At 43.6% G+C, this 20,715-nt stretch overlaps 1 protein-coding gene across 1 annotated transcript in view; it reads right to left on the reverse strand.

Annotated features, from left to right (window-relative positions):
- The window catches only part of BRINP2 (BMP/retinoic acid inducible neural specific 2), a 152,548-nt gene that overhangs the window by 37,873 nt on the left and 93,960 nt on the right, over nt 1-20,715 (reverse strand). The window contains exons 2-3 of the mRNA XM_069231560.1: nt 13,782-14,094; nt 1,268-1,458 (exon numbers count right to left, since the gene is read on the reverse strand). Coding sequence (XP_069087661.1) covers nt 1,268-1,458; nt 13,782-14,020 — 430 coding nt within the window. The 5' untranslated portion in view covers nt 14,021-14,094. The remainder of the gene's footprint in view (nt 1-1,267; nt 1,459-13,781; nt 14,095-20,715) is intronic.

The following is a 20,715-nucleotide window of genomic DNA, read 5'->3' on the forward strand; positions in this document are numbered from 1 at the left end:
TGGATTTTCATTTGATGGGTGTTCACAAATTATACCTAGCAGATACAACTTCATTTAAATCAGCATACACTATCACTTCATAAAATAGATTACGCAGGTGTAAATCCCACACCAATGGTGGGAAGTAGGTCTTGTAGGTGTGATTAGTCCTGAGTTTGTAACACAGCCCACACATTCCTCACAGATCCTTTCCATCGCTAGAATTTAAGATTTACTCCTGAAAATGGCTAGGGAGAAAATCCATTTCCAGTGTGTGAAGAGGAATTCAATGCCCTTAAACTCCCTTTTCTCCTATTTAATTTGCAGACAACATGCCAGTGGAGTTCAATCCGTCATCACCTCCTTGGTCCGTAAATGATTAGTGGATTGGGAACATAATTGCAGCCACAAACCATTGATAAATACCATTCTGAATTGCAGTTATGAGTGGATGTCTCTTTCATAACCCATCCTATTCGAGTCAGAACGGATCACAAAACACATCTGGTGAGTCCGAAAAGGTTTTCTGATTTGCAAAATGGGTTTAGTACATTGCACATAAAATGTCCACTTTCGAAATCTCTGTGACTGTGAGAATTCCAGGGTTTGTCAACACAAATGTATTTCGTACATCTGGTCCCCAGTGCATAAGGGAACTCAATTCAAATTTAAATAACTGTTCCTGTGGCAAGCTGCATGCTCTCTACCATTTTCCGAGTGTCAAAATTGAAAGGCATGTCCAGAGCTGTACTGTTATACTGGCAAATAGCATACTTCTTGCATATTCCTACCACAGGGAATGCACTCAAGAGGTAAAGCATTCTTGCTTTCAGAAGCAGGGTTTCAGAACTCATCAACTTTCCACCCAAGGTCACAAACCTTCATCACAGTATTCTGTAAACACCTAAAAATGTGGTTGCTCACTTCATAGAGAGCCTGCCCTCTTTTAGTTGGAAACAATATGCACTGGCGCTGCAGTGCCAAGAATCTTTGGCGACAGTGCGATAGTTACTATTGTAGTAAAAAATAGAGAAATATAGATTTCATATTCTTAACTCCACAAATGCATATTGTCAAGGGACATCTACATCGAGTTATGCATAGAAAATCTATACATGCTTACCTGTTGATATTTTTCTTCACCATATTATGGAATAATGATTTTCCCTGCTCAATATTCAGTACCCACACCACTTTTTACAAATACATTATAAAAAATGATAAAACAACACATTTATAAATGGGTGATATGGAGATGGCCCATTGGTTGCATCCATCAATGACTTACCTCCAAGTGTGGCAGACAGCAGGAAATGTGTTCCATATTTCTTAATGAGGGTCTCAGTAATTTGTTCCATCGTGGGTCTCCGCCCCAGAAGGCGAATGTTGCGCACAAACTCTGGTGCCAGAGGTAGGGGCAAGGCAAAGATATCCTTCCGTTCCAGAACCAAGTTGTTCACCCTCCAGCGGCCAAACTCCCTGGAAGGAGAGCAATGAAAAGTGGTTTAAGAGGTACATCGGTGACTAAGAAGTCCAATTTGCTACGGTTAGCTAGGCTACTTTTAATTGAGCACATGTGATGTCACTTCCTGTAATATAAACTTGAAAGGTGAGAAGCGAGGGCAGGGCTGGATTTACTACTGGTGGCGCCCTGTGCGACAGTCTTTTATGGTGCCCCACCACCCCATGACCACCTCCTCTGATTCCCACACTACCACCCAGTAAAGGTGCCCCATGTCTCTCCATAGCACCCCTCCCCCCTTCCAATACATTCATTTGTTTTAAAGGGCTTGTAAAGGCTGGCTTTACTAATTCACACAGATATCCACATAAAATATAGTTCTGTTCTTTGCAGCAGGCATATTAACCCTCTACACTACTTTATGGCAAGTCAAAGCTGCTGCTAGACAAAACTCCTTCTAGCAGGAATTAATCACAAGAGTTTTCATGACATTTTAATTGCTATTTGAAGGCTGGACGCACAAGGAGTTGCTGCTTTTGAGAAGATGAGAAAAACCGTTCTACTAGTATTCTCTGCCCTCCGTGCTAATGGGGTGTTCTTTTATTTATTCTTATGCCATCACTTACTTAAAAAAAAATAGTTAGTATTGTTTTATAGAGCAAGTTAATCCACATCAGCACTGATACAGAGTCACCACATGTGCAGTGTCCATAGAAGCAAATGTAAATTACAAATCAAATAACAGGAATGACCTAATAAATCCACCTGCTTGGGGGTATCCTTATTTGTGTACCATAAGGTTGCATTTAATGCTCTATAAGTCTATTGCCAGGAGTATTAACTCACGGTCCTTGTTTGGACACCCCACAAGCCTCCAACAGTGTGAACTCAAAGTTGTACCCCTGTAATTATGTTTGCCAAAACCCCAAGATTATGTCGTGTTTATGAGGGCAGCTGCTTGCTAGGTACGCCTCCTTTTCCATGAATGCTTAATGGCCCATGCCTCTCTGCAGCTCCTGAAGAGTAGAGGCATCCCAGGAGATCTACCTGATGCTGCAGAATCAAATGCCCTTGTGTGTCCACCCGACTACACATCGACCAGTTTAGAGGGGGGATAACGCGAGGCTCTCGAACATCACATGCCCTGCCTACACTAGCCACCCAGTCCCCATGTCACAGGCGTGCTTCCTGCATGTGAATGTTGAACCAGTGTATCTAGTACAGAGTACTTTGCCACACCCTTAGGGCCTCAGACACGGATGGCAAGGGCCCGAGCTGTATAAGTAATGGTGTGCCCCTTTCTCCCCGAACTGACCAATTCTAAACGGTAGGTCAGATTGTGTCTGTCACCAAATAGCCAGTCATTGATGGCGAGCATATGCCCTGAACAATAATAGAGTAGATGATGTGTCGCCCCTAAGTCACCATAATAAGTGTGCATTATGCACTTATTGAAGGATATTCTGGGTTTCTTACTGGCCCAGTAGTTATTTGGATATTTAATGTGGGAAGTTCTGGAGTACGTGCAGCTAGCACAGTAGGTCTAATATTTTATATAGAGCGATCCTGCCCAGAATGGATAGGGGGAGGGCAGCCCACCGTTTGAGGGACTGGTGGGTCCTTTTTTATAAGTTGAGCTGTAGTGTGTTCCCAACAGGATGATTGGTCCAGGGACATGCACATACTTAGGTATTTAATTCTGTCATGGCAGACTGCTGCTGTTACAGCTTGCCCCAGTAGCAAACCTAACCCCCAAGTGGAACCACCACTGACTTGGTCTAGTTTACAACCAAGCCTGATGCCATGCCATATAGCTCCAGCATTTTCATCAGACTGTCCCCCATTTCTGCATGGTCTTGAAGATAAAGCTGGACATCCCCTGCCTATGATGAGATGTAGTCTTCTACACCCTCCTGCGACCTAAAATCCCATGTCCCTGCTGATCCATTTAGCTAGCGGCTCAATGGTTAGGTTAATAGCAGTGGAGAGGGCATCACTTTCTGGTGCTCCTCTCAATATGGAAGGGGCACAACAGCGCTCCGTTAACCCTCACCTGAGCCCAGAGCAACGTAAACAATGTCAATGATAGGTTGATGAACTAGGGCTCAAAGTTTATCTTGTGCAGTATTTGAAAAAGGAATTCCAAGCACACCAAATCAAAAGCTTTCTTAAAATCTAGAAGGACCAGTGCTAGGGGGCCCTCAAGTATTCAGTGTTTGGTCAGTGCCAGGGATAGGCATCTGATGCAATGCATGGTACCGCATCCACATAAACCTGTCCTTGTCTTTGTGGACCAATGTTCCGATCACCCTAACCAGCCTGCTCTCCATGATCTTAGTAAGAATCTTGACTTTCATGTTTAGGAGCAGTATGGGCAGAACCCACCAGGTCGCCTCTTAGAACATGTCCAGAAAATAAGGATCTTCCATCAAAGCAAGACATTAAAGAATTCTGCCGACAACATCTTGGGCCCTGGCACCTTGCCCAGATTCAGTCCTCCAATTGCCTAAATAAATAAATAAATCTAGGATTTCTAAAGGGTGGCAAATCACCCGGGAGGGCCTTAAGGTGCAGAATTTTAGGCACTGGAGATTTTGTGATTTGCCCAGAATCACAGAATGTTGAGCCGAGGATTAAACCTTGTTCCTCCAACTCAGAAGTCGGCAGCTCAGGCCGTTACGCCACACTCTCCTCCTCCTCCATCTCCTCAGTAATTGCCTAGTCCAGCTTCTCATGGTGTGTGGGCTGTAGACGCCCCATAGGCAGATTAGTTCTTGGCAGATTCTCCCTTTTCACCTCAGGAGGGAGGCAGCTAGCATATATAAGCCTGTAATAATCTGCAGCATCTTTGGCCGCTGTCAACATTCAGCCCTCGCTGTTGCTTACTGTGATGATGATCACTGGGCCATGCTCCCTGATTGCCAGTCAGTACAGCAATTTGCCCACCTTTTCTCTGGCCTCAAAAGAGCCTTCTATGCGAGGCTACCCACTGATGTTTTTTCTTTTCTAATGAGAAAATATTTAGTTGGGACCTGGCCAGTTTGACTTAGTCGACAAGGTTAGTCCAGCATCAGTTGCGTATCTTGCAGCCATTATACAGAATCCTTGTTTCAAGTGTGGCCATATCTGCCTCTATGCGCCTTTGATGGGCCCTGACAAGGACAGCTCGTCCCTTTATAACTGCTGTGAATGCACCACAGAGGTATACAGCCGAGTCTACGGAGTCAGTGTTCAGAGAAAAGAATTGTTTCTCATCCTGACAGTAGGTCCTGTATTAGTTCACTTTCTGGAAACCACCAGGCACTTAGGCGGTCATTATGAACATGGCAGTCTGGACTGCCATGCCGGCGGTGGCGGTCTGGAACGCCATATTATGTGCATGGCAGAACTGCCACGGGCCTATATCCGCCACTGCCAGGCTACTGCCGCCAGGCAGCCTGGTGATAGTGGAGTTACATATCCGACAGGGCAGCGCTGCAAGCAGCGCTGGCCACCGGATATTATATCTTTTTCCCCCCAGCCTTTCCCAGGCGGTTTATCCTGCCAGGGAAAGGCTGGAAGAATGGGTGCCTCGGGGCCCCCCAGGGGTCCCTGCACTGCCCATGTGCTTGGCATGGGCAGGGCAGGGGACCCTGTGCCAGGCCCAGTCGCGAATGTCACTGCCCGCTTTACGGGCAGTGATATACACGACGAGTGCTGCTGCACCAGCCACACTGGTACATTGGCTGGCTGGCGGAAACACTGTTTCCACCCTCCTGCCCAATGGAATGTTAGTAATGTGGCCGGTGGGGTTTTCAACGCGCTGGTGGTCTTTTGTAGACTGCCAGTGCCAAACTTGGCGGGTTGTCCCGCCAAGTTCATAATGAGGGCCTTAGTCTCTATAGCGTACAAGTGTGCTCCGTGCTTCAACCAGGGAATGGCCAGAGGACCCCCACAGCAAGTCCACCCCGCCACATCTTGAATGTTAGTCATGGGGAGAAAGCAATAGTCAATACGGGAGAAAGAACCATGCGCTCTTAAGAAAAAAGAAGGTGTGCTAGCCCTCATCCCAGCAACGCCAAATGTCTACAAGTCTAATGCCATCAATTTCAAAGTATGGCTGCAATGTTTAAATTGCTGCCATTGTTTGAAAAGGTGTGCAATTTTAAATGTAATTAACCTATTAATTTTTGACAGTTCCACATGACTCCAGACTCAACTGGGATAGGTGTACATAGGTCTGGTATGTCCATAAGATGAGGTAAGGCTTTTATCCTTTGGCCAACAAGGTCAGCAAAGAGCAACCCCACGGGAATCATATGTTTCTGTAGTCATAGCATTTTTGCATAATTCTGGATTTGTCGTATTTGCAACATTATTCATCATTTGTTGCATAATTTGCAGATTTTAACCAAACAAACGTTGTTTCTAGCTTAGATGGATCAAAACTTACTCAAAACATGGCAATACCTGTTGCACCTCAGTGGAAGGCCTATCAAAAAAGTGACTGGTCACCTTTTAGTCGCCAGCTTCTGTATTTGGGTATTAAACTGGTTCTAAAGGGCTGAACGCTTTGTCCAAACAATGTGAACATGTGTACAAATGACAACATAATGAAGTAATAGTATCACAAAATATGCAGCATTATGCTGCATAACTTGTCTTTTCTTTCTGCCAATTTTAGTCATACCTCCTGTGCATAATTTGACCCTTCACTCTAGCATAATCCCAGTAGCTCTGGAAAAGAGCAGTATATTGCAGCTGGAAGTGATACAAATGGGTGGTGGGGAGAGGGAGGAGAGGTGACAAACATTACAGTTAAGGTTCCTGTATATAAGCAAATCCAAGTTTACTCTGGAGTCCTCAGGCAGGGCGGGCCCTGATACCTGAATGACTTGGTTTGCTGTTTCAGAGTTACCTAGTGGCTTCTTGATATCAAGGCTCCCGTTTACCAGACTTGATTTGGTTTCAGTCAGCATCACTTTGAATGTCGGGACTTGTAGGCATGAAAATTCAAGTTTTTATTTAGTTTGGCTATAGGAGTTGCACATATAGGATATTCCACAATAAAATTGTTCATTTTACTGAAATTCATGTATAAAACTTCCATCAAGATCAATACACATTCATAAAACAGTCCCCATATTAAGAAAACGTATTTGCAACGAAAGAGGCTGTGGGTGAAATTATTAAATCCAGCTCCAGTTTATAGTTTCTGATGTTGTTGACCAGTAACATGCTTCGGGAAAACAAATAAAACATGCTCACATTTTTTAATCATCATGCCACAGTACAGGTCCATTTTGTAAACTGATTATTGTTCCATCTTCTTGTACACACTCCCAGAGGGAGACCTCCTCCCACAGATGGAGAAACAATTTTTAAATGTCATGATTCAACAAGAGTTTTAAAATGGTTTTGTGTTTTACCAGTCTTTGAAGTGAGATAAGCTGGTGACAACCAGTGAATTTTAGAACAGTAAATCGGGTCAGCAGATTTACAGTACTTAGGGCCTAATTTAGAGTTTGGAAGAGGGTTACTCTGTCACAAATGTGACGGAAATCCCGTCGTCCATATTACAATCAGTGGTCAAAGTGGGGGGGATCTGAGGGGCACGATGTGCTCATATTATATTAATTTAGGGAAAACAGTTCCCCTACTATTTGTGAAAAGACATCTGTCCCGTCCCAGGACGTTAATTGTGACAGTTGAAATGCTTCAGCTGAATTGTAAGGCAGAGAGTCTCCTGTGCTCTGAACCTGAGGGAAGGGCAGACAGCTAATCAAGCCTTCTTGCCAGGGTGCCTGCTTGCCTGAAAGAAATGTAAATGTGGGCAACTGGTGAATCTTAAAACAAAAATGGTTCTTGGAAACCAGTATGGGCTTTATATCACATGAAGCTTCCTAGTGACACAAATTAATTGTTTTTGAGTGGTATTGCAAGGTAGTTACCTGTTGAGCTGTGACTGTGTGATTTTAAAAGACAATTATACACCAAAAAATCAGATTGGATATAGCTAAAAATCTATATTCTGGTAGCACTTTTTTATCTTAAACCTTTCTGCGCATTTTGTAGCACCCTATCTTATATTGTGTAATGCAAGTGTAAATAATGACTTACATATCATAGTGCTTTATGTCACAGACTTGGACCTTGTAGCACTAAATATACACAAGGCAGTATTCTCCCCTGCAACAATCGGTATTCCGTTCTGAGGCTTTCTTTTTACACATACAGACCTCTGCAGTGCATTAACTAAAATAACGGTTTCATAATGTGCAATAGTGCATTTCCAACTGATTAACCTAACTTGCATTCATTTTTTTAAGCTGTTTTTTTTTTTTTAAATGTAATTACCTGAAGGTGAAAGACTGAAAAAAGTTACAGAATATATATATATATATATATATATATATATATATATATATATATATATATATATCTCCTCAAACAAGAATGGTCTGAAAGTTGCTGGGCGGCACACTCCACTGCCGGTGCCAGTGACGGAGAGGACCAGTCTCGAAGAATACAAATCACCAAAAGTATTCACTGCACTCCAGGAAGTTTCAATAGTGCATATTTATTCCAAAATAACAACCACCAACACGTTTCAACTCCCTCAGGAGTCTTGTTCCTGAGGGAGTTCAGGCGCGTTGGTGGTTGTTATTTTGAAATAAATATGCACTATTGAAACCTCGTGGAGTGCAGTGAATACTTTTGGTGATTTATATATATATATATATATATATATATATATATTTTTTTTTTTTTTAGCCACGCCTTTGACCCCTTAAGCGATAACTCGATATTCAGGTACCACGCCACTGTCAGGTAATACTTCCGTTGCGCCCCGAGCGTCAGCATTTTAGCAAAAAGAGTATTTGAATGGTAAGCTGCTGTGAGTGGCATCGCTGGTCACAGCTAAATATCTGGGATAATGGCTGCTCGTGGAAATTGGGGCGCTGTCGTACCCTTCACGGCAGCATAGAAGTCTGGAGGGGGATCACACGCAGACACACGGGATAGGTAAGCCTTGGATGGCACGAAGGAGCTGGCAGACGGGCAGACGCCTTCGTCATCGCCACCTCATGGCCCTTGAGAACGGTTCCATCCGCTGCGCTTCCGTCACTAGTGCGCCCTCTGAGACGCCCCGGGCCCGGAGGAGTCAGTGCCACTGGAAACAAGACTTCACGCGCCCCCCGAGGCTGCCGCTCCCATGGCAACCAGCGCTACTGTGGCAGGCCGCAGCTGGTGGGGCCTGGCAGCACGCGCTGCCCCGGAACTAGGCAGGGCACTTGAGGCCCGGTCCTCTGCTCCCTCCGTCGAGTTCTTTTGTTTTCCTACCCATTACCACTCTCTTTCCGTGTCCTTCTTTCCTTTCTGGCATTACACGCCTGTTTCCTATCACCTCATACCCTTATCTCATCTTCACCATCTCCCTTCGTCCTCCTGTCTGGAGTCTTCGATCTTCCCCAGCTCACTTAACCCCGTGTCCGCTGCCCTCGCCGCTCGCTCCTCTCTCTTCCGCACTTACTGACTCTCTCCTCTCCCCTGTCATTGTCCCCTTTATTTTCTCTCCCTTCGTTCGCTTTGAATCCTCTTTACTGAGTCCCCCCTCAGGTTTGTTTCCTCTCGTTGCTTCTTTCCTTCACTTATATACGATTTCCTCGGTATTCTTTTATGTCGAATGTTCATTTTTACCATTCCTCTATAGTTCTCGCCCTCAAATCCTCAAGTTTTTAGTGCGAGTCTTTTTTCTTCCGTCCTCTTTAGCTGTTATTTCCTCACATCCCTAACTCCTTTCTTCCTTGACCAGTCTGACAATGATTCCCTCTTTTACACATGTCCCTCCCCAACCCCGTTTCTAGTCCCCTCTTCTTTCTATCGTCTCTCAATTTGTATCTCTTCTCTCTAAAGCTTTCTTTCAGTTCCTGTCTAACGCTGTTTGCAGCACACAATCTTTCCCATGTCCTCAGCCCCCACTGCTCTCTCACTGGCCCTCTCTTCTTCTCTCTTACACTACCGTGTTTTCCTTACCACATATCGTACTGGCCCTCGTCTTTACCACTTTCACTTCTCCTTTCTCGTACTGATCCTCGTTCCTTCCCATCTCTCACTGGCACTCTCAGTCTACCCCCCACCCCCAATTCATCTTCTCTTACACACCCTTTCATCTTTCCTTTCTCACTAGCCCTCTTTGTTTCCCACTAGCCCTCTCTGCTCCCCATTCCTTAAAAAAAAAATCTCCCAATCCTCTCTCTCAGACCCGCTCTGTAACAAGCTTTCCCTCCTATCGCTGCTTGCACAGGCCCCCTCTTTCACCCATACCCTATTTTCTTTACTTTTTCTCCCTCACCGTCTCTCATTGCCACCCCCACTTCAGCCCCCCGAACCTTTTCTCAGACGACTATCTTACGTTTTCTCTTCTAGCGGTGTGGTCACAAGATGCTGGAGACTTATTGCAGTGATGTATGATGGAGAGGAGCCCTAAGCATCCTGTTATAGCACAGCTAAGTTATTGTCATTATGCAGATATACGCCATCATACTAGAAATGGATGCTCGACTTTTAGCATTAACCACCAGAGATTCCCTGCATCCACCTGGTTCTAGCTCCCTTCTTTTTACCTGTTCTGTTGCTCACCCAGCGATGCTCCTGTCCGTCGGCCTCTCTCTTGACTCCTCCTGCACGCTATTCAGCTCCAGGCTACATTGAAAAATAGCACAAGAGATGCTTCTTTTTATTGAGTGACTGCCTCTGCCTGTTTTACTCGGTGAGCTGGACCCAGAACTAAGCAGCTGAAGACCTGAGTGACCTATGTGAAATGGATGGGTTTCTAGTGAGCAGTTTCTTCCCAAGGCAAGGTCAGTGTGCTGACAGTCCAGAGAAGCGTCAGTGGCTGAAGACACTTCCTGTTACTGCCTCACAAGCAAGTCACCTCCTCTTGCATCTCCATCTCCCCTGTTGGCAATCACTCTTCTGGGCACCATGGTTTCCCAGACCCTTCCCTATGCCATTATTCCATTTCCCCTTATTCCGGGACTATTCCTACCCTGCTGGAAATGTATGATAGAACAACGAATGCTGGAACCCCGCATACCTGAACAACATGGTTGGAACAACGACCGCATTAATACCACGCACGCCTTTACAACAATTTTTCATTGAATAACCATGATAGTAAAGGCATGTGTGGAAACGGCATGTGTGGTTCAAGCATGCAACCCCCCACCTGCCCTAAAGCCAGGAAGTACCCCACCGCTAATGCTAAAACTACACCAACCTACCCAAAAAACAAAACTACCCCGGATACCTCCCACCCTCCCTGAGCCCTAAGCCCTTCCTGACCTCACCCACCCACCCTAAAAACAACCGACCCTCCACCCTGCCCCTAACAACAAAACTACCCGACCCCCCTAACTGCACCCCCACCCCTAACTCCCCTAAAAAAACTACCATGACCTACCCAAGCCCAAAAACCAAACTACCTGACCCCCACCCCAAAAACACTAACTACCCCAACCCCCTCACCCCACCCCCAAAAACCAAACTACCCTGACCCCCATCCCCAAAAACCAATCTACCTGAACCCCCACCCCCAAAAACACTAACTACTTGACTCCCCACCCCCAAAAACGAAACTATCCCAATGCCCCCACACCCACCCCCAAAAATCAAACTACCTTGACCTAAAAACCGAACTACCCCAACCCCATCCCAAAAAAAACTATCCCGACCCCCCACCCCCAAAAAGGCAAACTACCCCGACCCCCACCCCCAAAAAACAAACTACCCTGATCCCCCCACTAACCCCAAAAACCAAACTACCCTGACCCCCCACTCACAAAAAAAAAACTACCTCGCTCCCCCACCCAAAAACAAAAATACCCTGACACTCCCACCCCCAAAACAAACCTACCCCAACCCTGCCCCTAAAAACAGAACTGCCCCAATCCCCCACCCCTAAAAAACAGAAATACTGCGATCCGCCCACCCTGGCCCTAAAAAAACAAACTACCCTGACCTTCCTCCACCCCAAACCCTTAAACCACCTCCACCCCTAATAAATACCCCCAGCGACACTTATCTGACCGTGTCGTCTCTCGATGCACTCTCCCTTTTTCTCTGCCTTAACCACGCATGTGCGTTGTTCAGCACATGCGTGGTTAAGGCAGAAAAAAAGGGAGTCATAAACGCAAGCATGCTACCGCTTGCATTAACAAGGTAGGTCGTTGTTCCGGAGCCTTTGTTCTGGATGTTCCCCTCTACTGGTATAGCCAACATTACGAAGTTATGTCACTGCTGGGGACTCTTATGAGTGGAGTGTATAAGCAGACCCTCCAGGATATTTTGGCACTGATTTGATAATTTTGAGGCACAAATATTTAAGGTAAGTGAAATGCATGTGTAATTTTAATTTTGTTTTTTATTGGGGGGAAGGACCACCCCCATCCCATCCCCTTTTTCTAAAATAATTATAACTTTGCATTTTTTCTTAATTAGGAAGAACCTTTCAAGCCTCCCCTTTTTAATTTCTCTTACCACTCTATACCTCTATCCACCCCAAACCCCAAAAAGATCCGTATCATCCTATATCCCTACTAACCTCTAATCCATAAAAACACCTTACCACCTGATACCCCTACCTACCCCAAACCCTAAAAATACTCTTACTACCCAATACCCTTATCCAAACCTACACCCTAAATTATATATATGGTAAAGGCATATGAGTGTTAAAGGCATGAGTGATGAAATATTTGCCTTGTAAAGGCAATGCATGGTAAAGATATTGTGATAAAGGCATTGCATGTTGAAAACAGCCTTATAAAGGCTGTCTCCCTCAGCTGAGTTCAGGCCTGATGATAAAGTGAGCAGTGGATACTGATACCTCATGAAAATATTGATTTTAAGTAGGGTCTTGTAGAGTTTTAAAGCTGATACTCAGGGACATTGGAATGATGTGACTGTGTGGCTGCAGTGTTTTTTGCATAATTGCCTTATTTGCCACATTATCCGCATCTGCTGCATAATCTGCAGATTTTAACAATAAATGTTTCTCTCTAAAATGGTTCAAAAGTTACAAAAAATGCAGCAATATGTGTTGCCACGCAGTGGAAGACCCTTTGCAAAGCTTGACTGGTCATCGTTTTGTTGCTGAGTGCTATATTTGAATGTTAAACTGGTACTAATGAGGTGCAAACAATGCAGAAAGAGAGTTGACAAGTGGAAAAATGTCAAAATAATGAAGTAATACTATCATGAAATGTGCTGCATCATGCCGCATAATTTGTCTTTTCTCGCTGCATAATTTTCTCAACCATGCCACATAATTTGGCCCTCTACTGCTGTATAATTCCAGTGGCCTTGTTGAAACCTCATGGAAACACATACTTAAGTAGGGTCAATAAAAAAAGAAGCATTCCTTTTACTTTTTGCTGTGATGTGTACATAGCTTGAATTAATCTGGCATATGTACCCTTTCCAGTTAAATGCAATTGGTCTCGCGTTTGCTCAAGTTAAAGCTATTAGCGTTGTAATTTCCTAACTGGACTTTTCTTGTCACACAAACTGGAAATAAAAAGTAAAACAGTTGACATAAGTGAGCCAGTTCAAAGCGCCGCCTTGAGTGAGAAGGAGAGAGACAAAAAGAAAAAGAAGTTTGCTCGCAGTCGAAGTTATCAGCAAACATGCATGTAACAGGGTTGATGGCCAAGGAGGTAACAAAACTGCCCTAATGAGGGACACACTTAAGTCAGTTACCAACCAAAACAAAGGATTTTTGAAAGGCAAGTCCATGAACGAGTGATAATGATGGGCGTGAGGTGGGTGTGGTTAAAAGCCCAGATACATACCAGCACGTCAGAAAAGCAGTACTTGCGCGCTGCTATATTCAACCTAAAAATGATGCAGTTGCAAACACAAAAAATCAGTGCACTTGCACTTGGCATTCATCCAAGTGTTTTGTTTCTCCTTATGCAAACTGCCATCTTCCCTGTGCCCCCTAACCCTACTACTGGCAACTGTACTTCCTGTGCACCCCCCACTCACCCCCTATGACCCTGCACCCCAATGGAATCTGCACTCCCCATTTTACCCTGTGACCTCCCTTTACCCTTGATTGTGCCTATATTTAGATTTTTATTGAGTGAGTTGTTCATCAAGCTTCAGTAACATATATCACTGGTAGAGCATCAGGAGCTCCAGTGCAAGCCTCCCTACCACAAAGAACAGTTACAGTACAAGTGACAAAATGTCATATTCCATAAAACCTGTAAGGTTAACAATGTGTTTACATTGTATCCAAAGCCCCTCCAGGCCACATAAGAGCACTATGTATTTGGTGATTACAATTGCTCACCTGTAAATCTTGTATCTAGTGGTGAATCCCTGACGGTGGCGCTCCACAAAGTCGGTGTACTCCTGGGAACGGTGGAAGGGTCCGCGGTCGGTGAGCAGCCAGTCCAGCGAGACCCTCGCAGCAGCAGCATTCTGGCTAGTGAGAATGGCCACGATGGCCAGGACACAGCTGACTTTTAGGGATGCCCATAGGAGCATTGGCCAGCCCCAGTCACAGGGAGCGATCCTCTGCCGTATCATCCTTCTCCTGCAGGGGAGGAGTCTTCATTATCTCGCCCAATGGCGCCCGCTCCCGCTCGGGCCGGCCCCGCCTCCTGTGTTGGGGAAAGAAAAAAGGAAATGGTTAAAGACATAAGTGTGTGCTAGGTTTGGGATTTAATTGGAGGAAAAGCAACATGTACAGAATAGGAAGTAACATTCTACGCTCCGGGAACACAAAGCATTTGGCCCCATGATCTGATGAGGCTGATTTCTAAATGCTGTAAGTAAGCTGTGAAAAATTGTTCGCCACACTGACTCAGTATTTTACAAAGGCGCAGGAAAAGGCCCACAGACCCACATATGGGCAGGCATCAAGTAGCAGAAGGTACAGGTACCTGACGAGCCCACACAGCCAGAAAGTCATAAAAGGAACCACTTGTTTTTCCAAACTAGGGGGAGGGAGATTTTTGATAATCCTGACAAGATTGTGAAGGCTGATTGTTTGTGTGCGCACCAACTACTTGAGTTGGAGACTATCCTTAAGGGAGGAGGAGCAGTTAATTAAACCATCAGTAAGGAGCAATGACATGTTACAGACTACTTTTGCCATGCAACAATTCTTATCGTTTTTGATTAACTCGTTTTTTGACTTAATATGGATCACCGCTTACTGTTAATTGTTAACCCTAGTCTGACTCATAGTCCTTGTGGTTACGATGGTAATTCTCCACAGGACACCATGCACTTCGCCATGTTCTGCAGCTTTTATAAAAAGCCTAGGCCTGAATTTATTGTTCCACTGCTAAGAAGCATGATTTTAAGCAGGTTCGTCCAGATTTTAAGTATTTATAATTATTGCCTGATGTTTACACCTTTTTCTGTGCTGCTAGTTTTTTAGCAGCCGCTGTCAAACAAAGGAAATTATTGGTCGGTTAATATGAATTAAAATGTATCCTTTTTTCTTTTTAATGTATACATACCCAATATGAAATAGAGTACTGTATTTTACTTGATGGTGTATGTTTTTATATGTTTTTATGTACCTGGTTGAGATTCTTGTAACCAAAGGATTTGAATTTGATTTGGAAATGTCTCCATTTCACACTTCACATATGCACACATTTTGCCTGATGGATTTGGAACTCTCCAGTCACCTAAGGACAACATAAAAAGTTTGGTTTTTTTGTTAGATCCACATCTTTCTATGGACTACCAATCCAAAAGACTTGCTGCATCATGTTTTGGTCTATTAAGGACCTTAAGGAAAATCATCAACCTTCTACCATTTTTGGCCAGAAGACTTCTTTTTCAAGCATTGATATTGTCTCACTTGGATTACAGCAATTCTCTTTTTCTCAGTTCCCCAAAATATGTAATCAGAAGGTTACAGATCGTGCAGAACTCTGTGGCATGGCTATTAAAACAGATCCCCAGACACACCTCTGTCAAAGCCGCCCTGGCCTCTCTTCATTGGCTCCCCATAAATCAGCAGGTCAAATTCAAGGCGATGTGTATGACTCATAAAGGCTTGCATAACAGTGGGCCGAAATTTCTGGGACAGACTGTCATTTTATGTTCCGACTAGGCCCCTCAGGTCTTCCTCTGCTTCACGAGTCTACACACCTCGCTTTAAAAAGTTCAGATGGGGAGGCAACATATTTTCAGTACATTCGAAGTCAACTACACTTGGAATAATATCTGTTCAGCTATAGCTAAATTCAACAATTGATAACAAAAGTACCCTAAACCACAAGTAGGCATACCTTACTTTGGGAGATAGCGTGCCTTTAAAGTATCTCTATGGAATTAATTCATAAAAGATTGACCCCCCGTCCCAGCATACCTATATGTCTTTTTGTCTAACTTGAATATCTGTCTTAGTGCAGTAGTTCAATTCTTCTTAATACTGGCTCGTTTCTCCATTTGGCAAGCTTACACCGAACTATCCCCGTCCACTCTGTTGACGGTTGTAGCAGCTGAGGAACCACTGGCACCGGGGGCCTTAGTCCATTTTTTTCTACACCAGAGACTTTTTAGTGGTTTCCTCAAAGGTCCTCAAAGATGAATAGACCCTTTACGGCCAGTCAAGAGCATGCAAATATCATATCATTGGACTTCACCCAACATGAAGTATAAACAGGGGAGTAGCTTTGGGGGAGGGGCATTGTTGTTTGGACTGTAACACTCCCCAAATAAATGCATTCTTGTCTTTGTAGTTGGGTCTGGGTGTCCTGAGTTCAGTCTGCTATCTCTGTGTAGCTTTTCCTCATCCTTAACCAAGAATGAAAGACAAAACGGTGACATTAGATGTAAACCAGAGAGAGGCTGAGATACCCTCCTGGTGGCTGAATTTCAAAATGTAAAACCAGATAATCTGGAATTATTACCTGATTATTTCCAGATTCCCTGCTTGACCAAGTTGTGTGAGCCTAGATAAATATTTTATTCTACAGAGCCTCCTTTTTTATTATCACATATGAGTGGCTTTTTAAATACTTGAGCTCAAGATATGCACTGTTCAAGCACTTCTTATGCTTGATTTAATATATTATAATGTTGCTTTATCTGTAATAAAAATCTAGCCCACCTTTAGGGTTTATATGGCTACTGACCTGCTTCTTAGTTCACTAATGGCATTGTCATTGGAAGGCGAGCCCTGAATGTTTCCAAAAACTATCACTTCTAATTAACGTCTATGTAGTGATATAATTTGATATATAATGGTGCAACTCTTCAGCACGTTAGAGAAGTACACTTTTTTATAATTCTGAAGAGTCTGTATCATATTTTTACATTAAATTGGTTGCAATATATAAATGTCAAATATTTTCATGGCTCGGTGTGTGCACGGGTTCCTACTGCAAAGCCAGACCCATGGTTCGGTTTTAGCTCGGCTTGCCCTATTAATTTGTCTGTGCACCCTCTTCCATTTCCAACTCAGCTCCAGTACATGGAGCTGTCAGTCACTTGATAAAATGACTTGTAAAAAGCAAGGACTAGAAACATGGAGCCCTGCCAACACTCGCTGATTTGACAACCCTACCATCGAGTCTCATTGTAGCAGAGATGATGAAGAGTGTGTGCATGAAAATATTTTTTAAATAAATGATCCCAGGGCTGGTACACCAGACTGTTGTGTTGTAGGTGAATGTAGTCATGAGTTGCCAGGGAGATCTACCAGGCCTAGGGGGGATGGGCAGCTGTGTAGCTTCAGCAGTAGTGATGGGGTGTGACACCCTTCAAATGCATTCCTGGTCTGGTAGTTGGGCCTGGGGCACTTGGGTCAGGTATGCAATGTCTGTGTCAATCTTTCTTACCTTTCTCATTTCAGTAAGAGGTTTCAATTTGTTCATTTTTTGGATTGTGATCTTAAACATATATAGGGTCAGATTTATTTTAAAAAGTGGCAAATCTGCATGCATAGAAGTACTCCTGGAATGGGTGCAAATGTACTACTTTTTGCATTTCACAAACTTTGAAAGTAGTTGGCTTGGAAAGGTGCACCAGTCTCAAATTTCCAGACATATTACTGGCAATCAAACACCCAAAAGGTGATGGGATGAAAAATTGCAAATAGTCTAACCAGTGGCACTTGCTTGAGGTAGCATTCAGACCCATTATTTTTCATTGACTGTGCCATTCTGGACAGAGGCCCACATAACGTGAATCAGTACTGACTTTGACCCCCATGGAAACAGTCTATTTAAACCGCGGTCATCTCACCCCTCCACCCTGCAGCACAATGCTTTATTAATTGGGAAATTTGAGATCCCCCCCGAATCTCACTGATTGACATATACCCTTGAGTTTAAAACTCCTGACCCCATTAGCAGAGACTCTTTTGTGCTGCAGGATGTGCTGTCAATGAAAGGGCATCTTGGGGGGACAGTATACAGTAGCTAGTAAACACAACATACTAGGGAGGTGCTGTAGAGGGGGCGTAGGCAGAGGTGGGGACTTGGGCAGGGAACCTTAGTGGTGAGGAGAGGCAGCAGGGGACATCGGGGAGGTGGGATTTGGCTCAAGGTACTTTGCAAGTGGTGATTGGTCTCGATGTTGAACGGGGGATTGTGTCGTTTTTATGACCACAACGAACACTGGATGGAGAAAACTGCCTAACCATGGCATCCAAAACACTGGCTAAAACTCCTGTGTGGTAACAGGATTGGTATCCTGCAACCAAAAAGGCCTGCTAGAGCTGCCACCTTTATTAAAAAAATTCACAAGCTTTGGAGTTTGTGAAGGTTGTAAAGTTTTTTTTTTTAAATGACGCTAAATTTGTAAGTCATAAGTCTTCTCAGCATCACACATTTCTAGTGAAGGTGTGGAATTTTCTGCCCGGTGAGTTTAACCAATGCCAGTTGTCACATATTGAACTAAGCCTGGAAGCAGAGCGATTACCACACTCGTTCCTGGTGGAGTAATAGTTCAATCTATTACCAGTAAATTCTAGAACATCCTTGTCCGTTTCTGAAATCAGAGGCAGGTTGGCGTGGAAGTTTGGCGTGGCAGAAGACAGTGCAAAATGACTTTAGAGGTAAAAGCAGAACCTCTGTGACCTTATTTACCAATAAATGCTATGTGAACTGTAGTATGAACCGAAGGAAAAACTTATTTTAAACATTTACTATCCAACCAGGAAAATGATCAATAAACATCTTCAAGGAAGACAAGTGTATTAGGTTTGCTTATAGCATGATATTTTATAGTTCTGCTGTTAAGGCCATCAAAAATGAAACTTACAACATGTCCTTGGCATCTAAGTCCCTTGGAATGAAGATGTCTTTAGAATTTATATACTACTTGTTTACTTATTGATTTTTTTAGAGTGCTCAAGCAGTGAATTGCCCAGTCAGAGTGCAGGCGATACAGTGAAAATATACAGCAAAGGAATAACATGCAAGTGAGGCAGAAGATACATAGCCCCAAAATAAATGCTGTAAAATAAGAGTAATAAAGTCCCAGCTGGTGGAAAAGCTTTGATGATGAGGACTGAGCAATCAATAGTTCAGTTCTATAAAGCATCAGGTGGGACATCGATGGTCATTAGTTTATCCTCGGCCTTAAGAGGAGTGGATCAGGTGGGACTTTCAATAGCTTCTAAACCTCAGGAAGTATTTTTCTGATCTCAGTGGCAGATGAAGTGGGTCCCAAAGAGGGGTACCATGTGTGTGTGTGTATCAATCTAATAGCGTTTGGTAAAGATTAAAAAAATACATCTAAGTAGCCATATCTCTGCATACCACTTTTTCACATTTAACATAATTTATTAACAATTGAACAAATGTCAAAAGGGAGAGCATAGATCATCAGAATAAATCTAGAACAAACAGATAAAAATTGATCATGCTCATTAATACAATTTAACAAAGCCAACTAACACCAAGAAAATGGATGTATGACGGAATACTAAATGCCATTACAACGAATGGCTGTATAACGTAGTAATAAGGAAAATGCCTTTACAATGAAAGGCTTTTACAACAAGATTTATAACAACGAATATGCCTTTACAACAAGTGTAAACCCTATATATATATATATATATAGATATTAAAAATGGGTTTATTTTTACTTGTAAAATACTTAAATTTTTTGTGGAAAGGCATCCGTGGTAAAGATATAATTATATATATATATATATATATATATATATATACATATATATATAAATATATATATATATATATATATATATTACCTAGTGGCTGTCGTCGGTAGGTAGTTATAGTTAGGACCATGTTTCCATAGAAAAAGCGTTTTTTGACTTGCCTATATCGTTGGCACCGTTTGACGAATCATCACAAACTTTTTTTTAAAAAGTGCCCTAGTGATTCTTGCTGTGCATGAAACGTTTCGGGGTGATCCATCAAGCGAGGTCTGAGAAAAAGGGGGAGGGGTCAAAAAAGGTGTGTTTTCTATGTTAATTCCCATAGAACCTTTGAACAAGTCTACAGCCTGAACCAATGGATGGAGTGCCACCAGATCTGACAGTAAGCTAGCTTTCGCTACACAGATTGTGCTTTCTCTTATATGGTGTAAATCTATTCAGTAGTTTTTGAGATATTAAAGGGAAAAGAAATTTGTATAACTCTGGCTGCAACAACATCGCAAAGATTAAGAGCTCGTGCACAGCAAATGCACAGCCCTGATTGGCTGCCAACACTCCAAACCAGGAAGTGTTGGCTGCATCTCGGGACTGGACTTCAGCCGAGCCCCAGAAAAAAAAATTATAAAACAAAGAAGAAAAGGGCCATGGCCGGTACACCCTGATCCCTTAGCTATGGTGGTGGGTGGGGTCCCAGAAAGGACCCCTATGGCTAAAAAGTATTTTTTTAATTGTCGTCCCGATTTGCATCGGATCTGGTGAAAATGAAAAAAAAAAAACAAGTGCGGTGTTTTCTATAGAGCCCCTGGGTGTGCCATGTCATGGTGGCATTGATTTATATATACCACCACAAACACTAATGTAATTTGGGGGGCCACCTGGCTGCCCCACGTCCCTGGGGACCACCTCCTCCCCGGGGCACAAACACTAAAGTAATGTGGGGGGTGGCACCTGATCCTCCCCGCAGCTCTGTGGACCACCACCTCTCTGGGGTACAAAGGCTAAAGTAATGCAGGGTGTTTCTGGCCACCCACAGCCTTGGGACCACCACCTTGCTGGGAGGGGGGCCAAGGCCAGCTCCTTCTATGTCCTGGGGTGCCCATCCCCGGGACATAGCTGTTTGCTG

Source organism: Pleurodeles waltl, chromosome 4_2 (genome assembly GCF_031143425.1).
Source record: "Pleurodeles waltl isolate 20211129_DDA chromosome 4_2, aPleWal1.hap1.20221129, whole genome shotgun sequence".
Taxonomy (NCBI): domain Eukaryota; kingdom Metazoa; phylum Chordata; class Amphibia; order Caudata; family Salamandridae; genus Pleurodeles; species Pleurodeles waltl.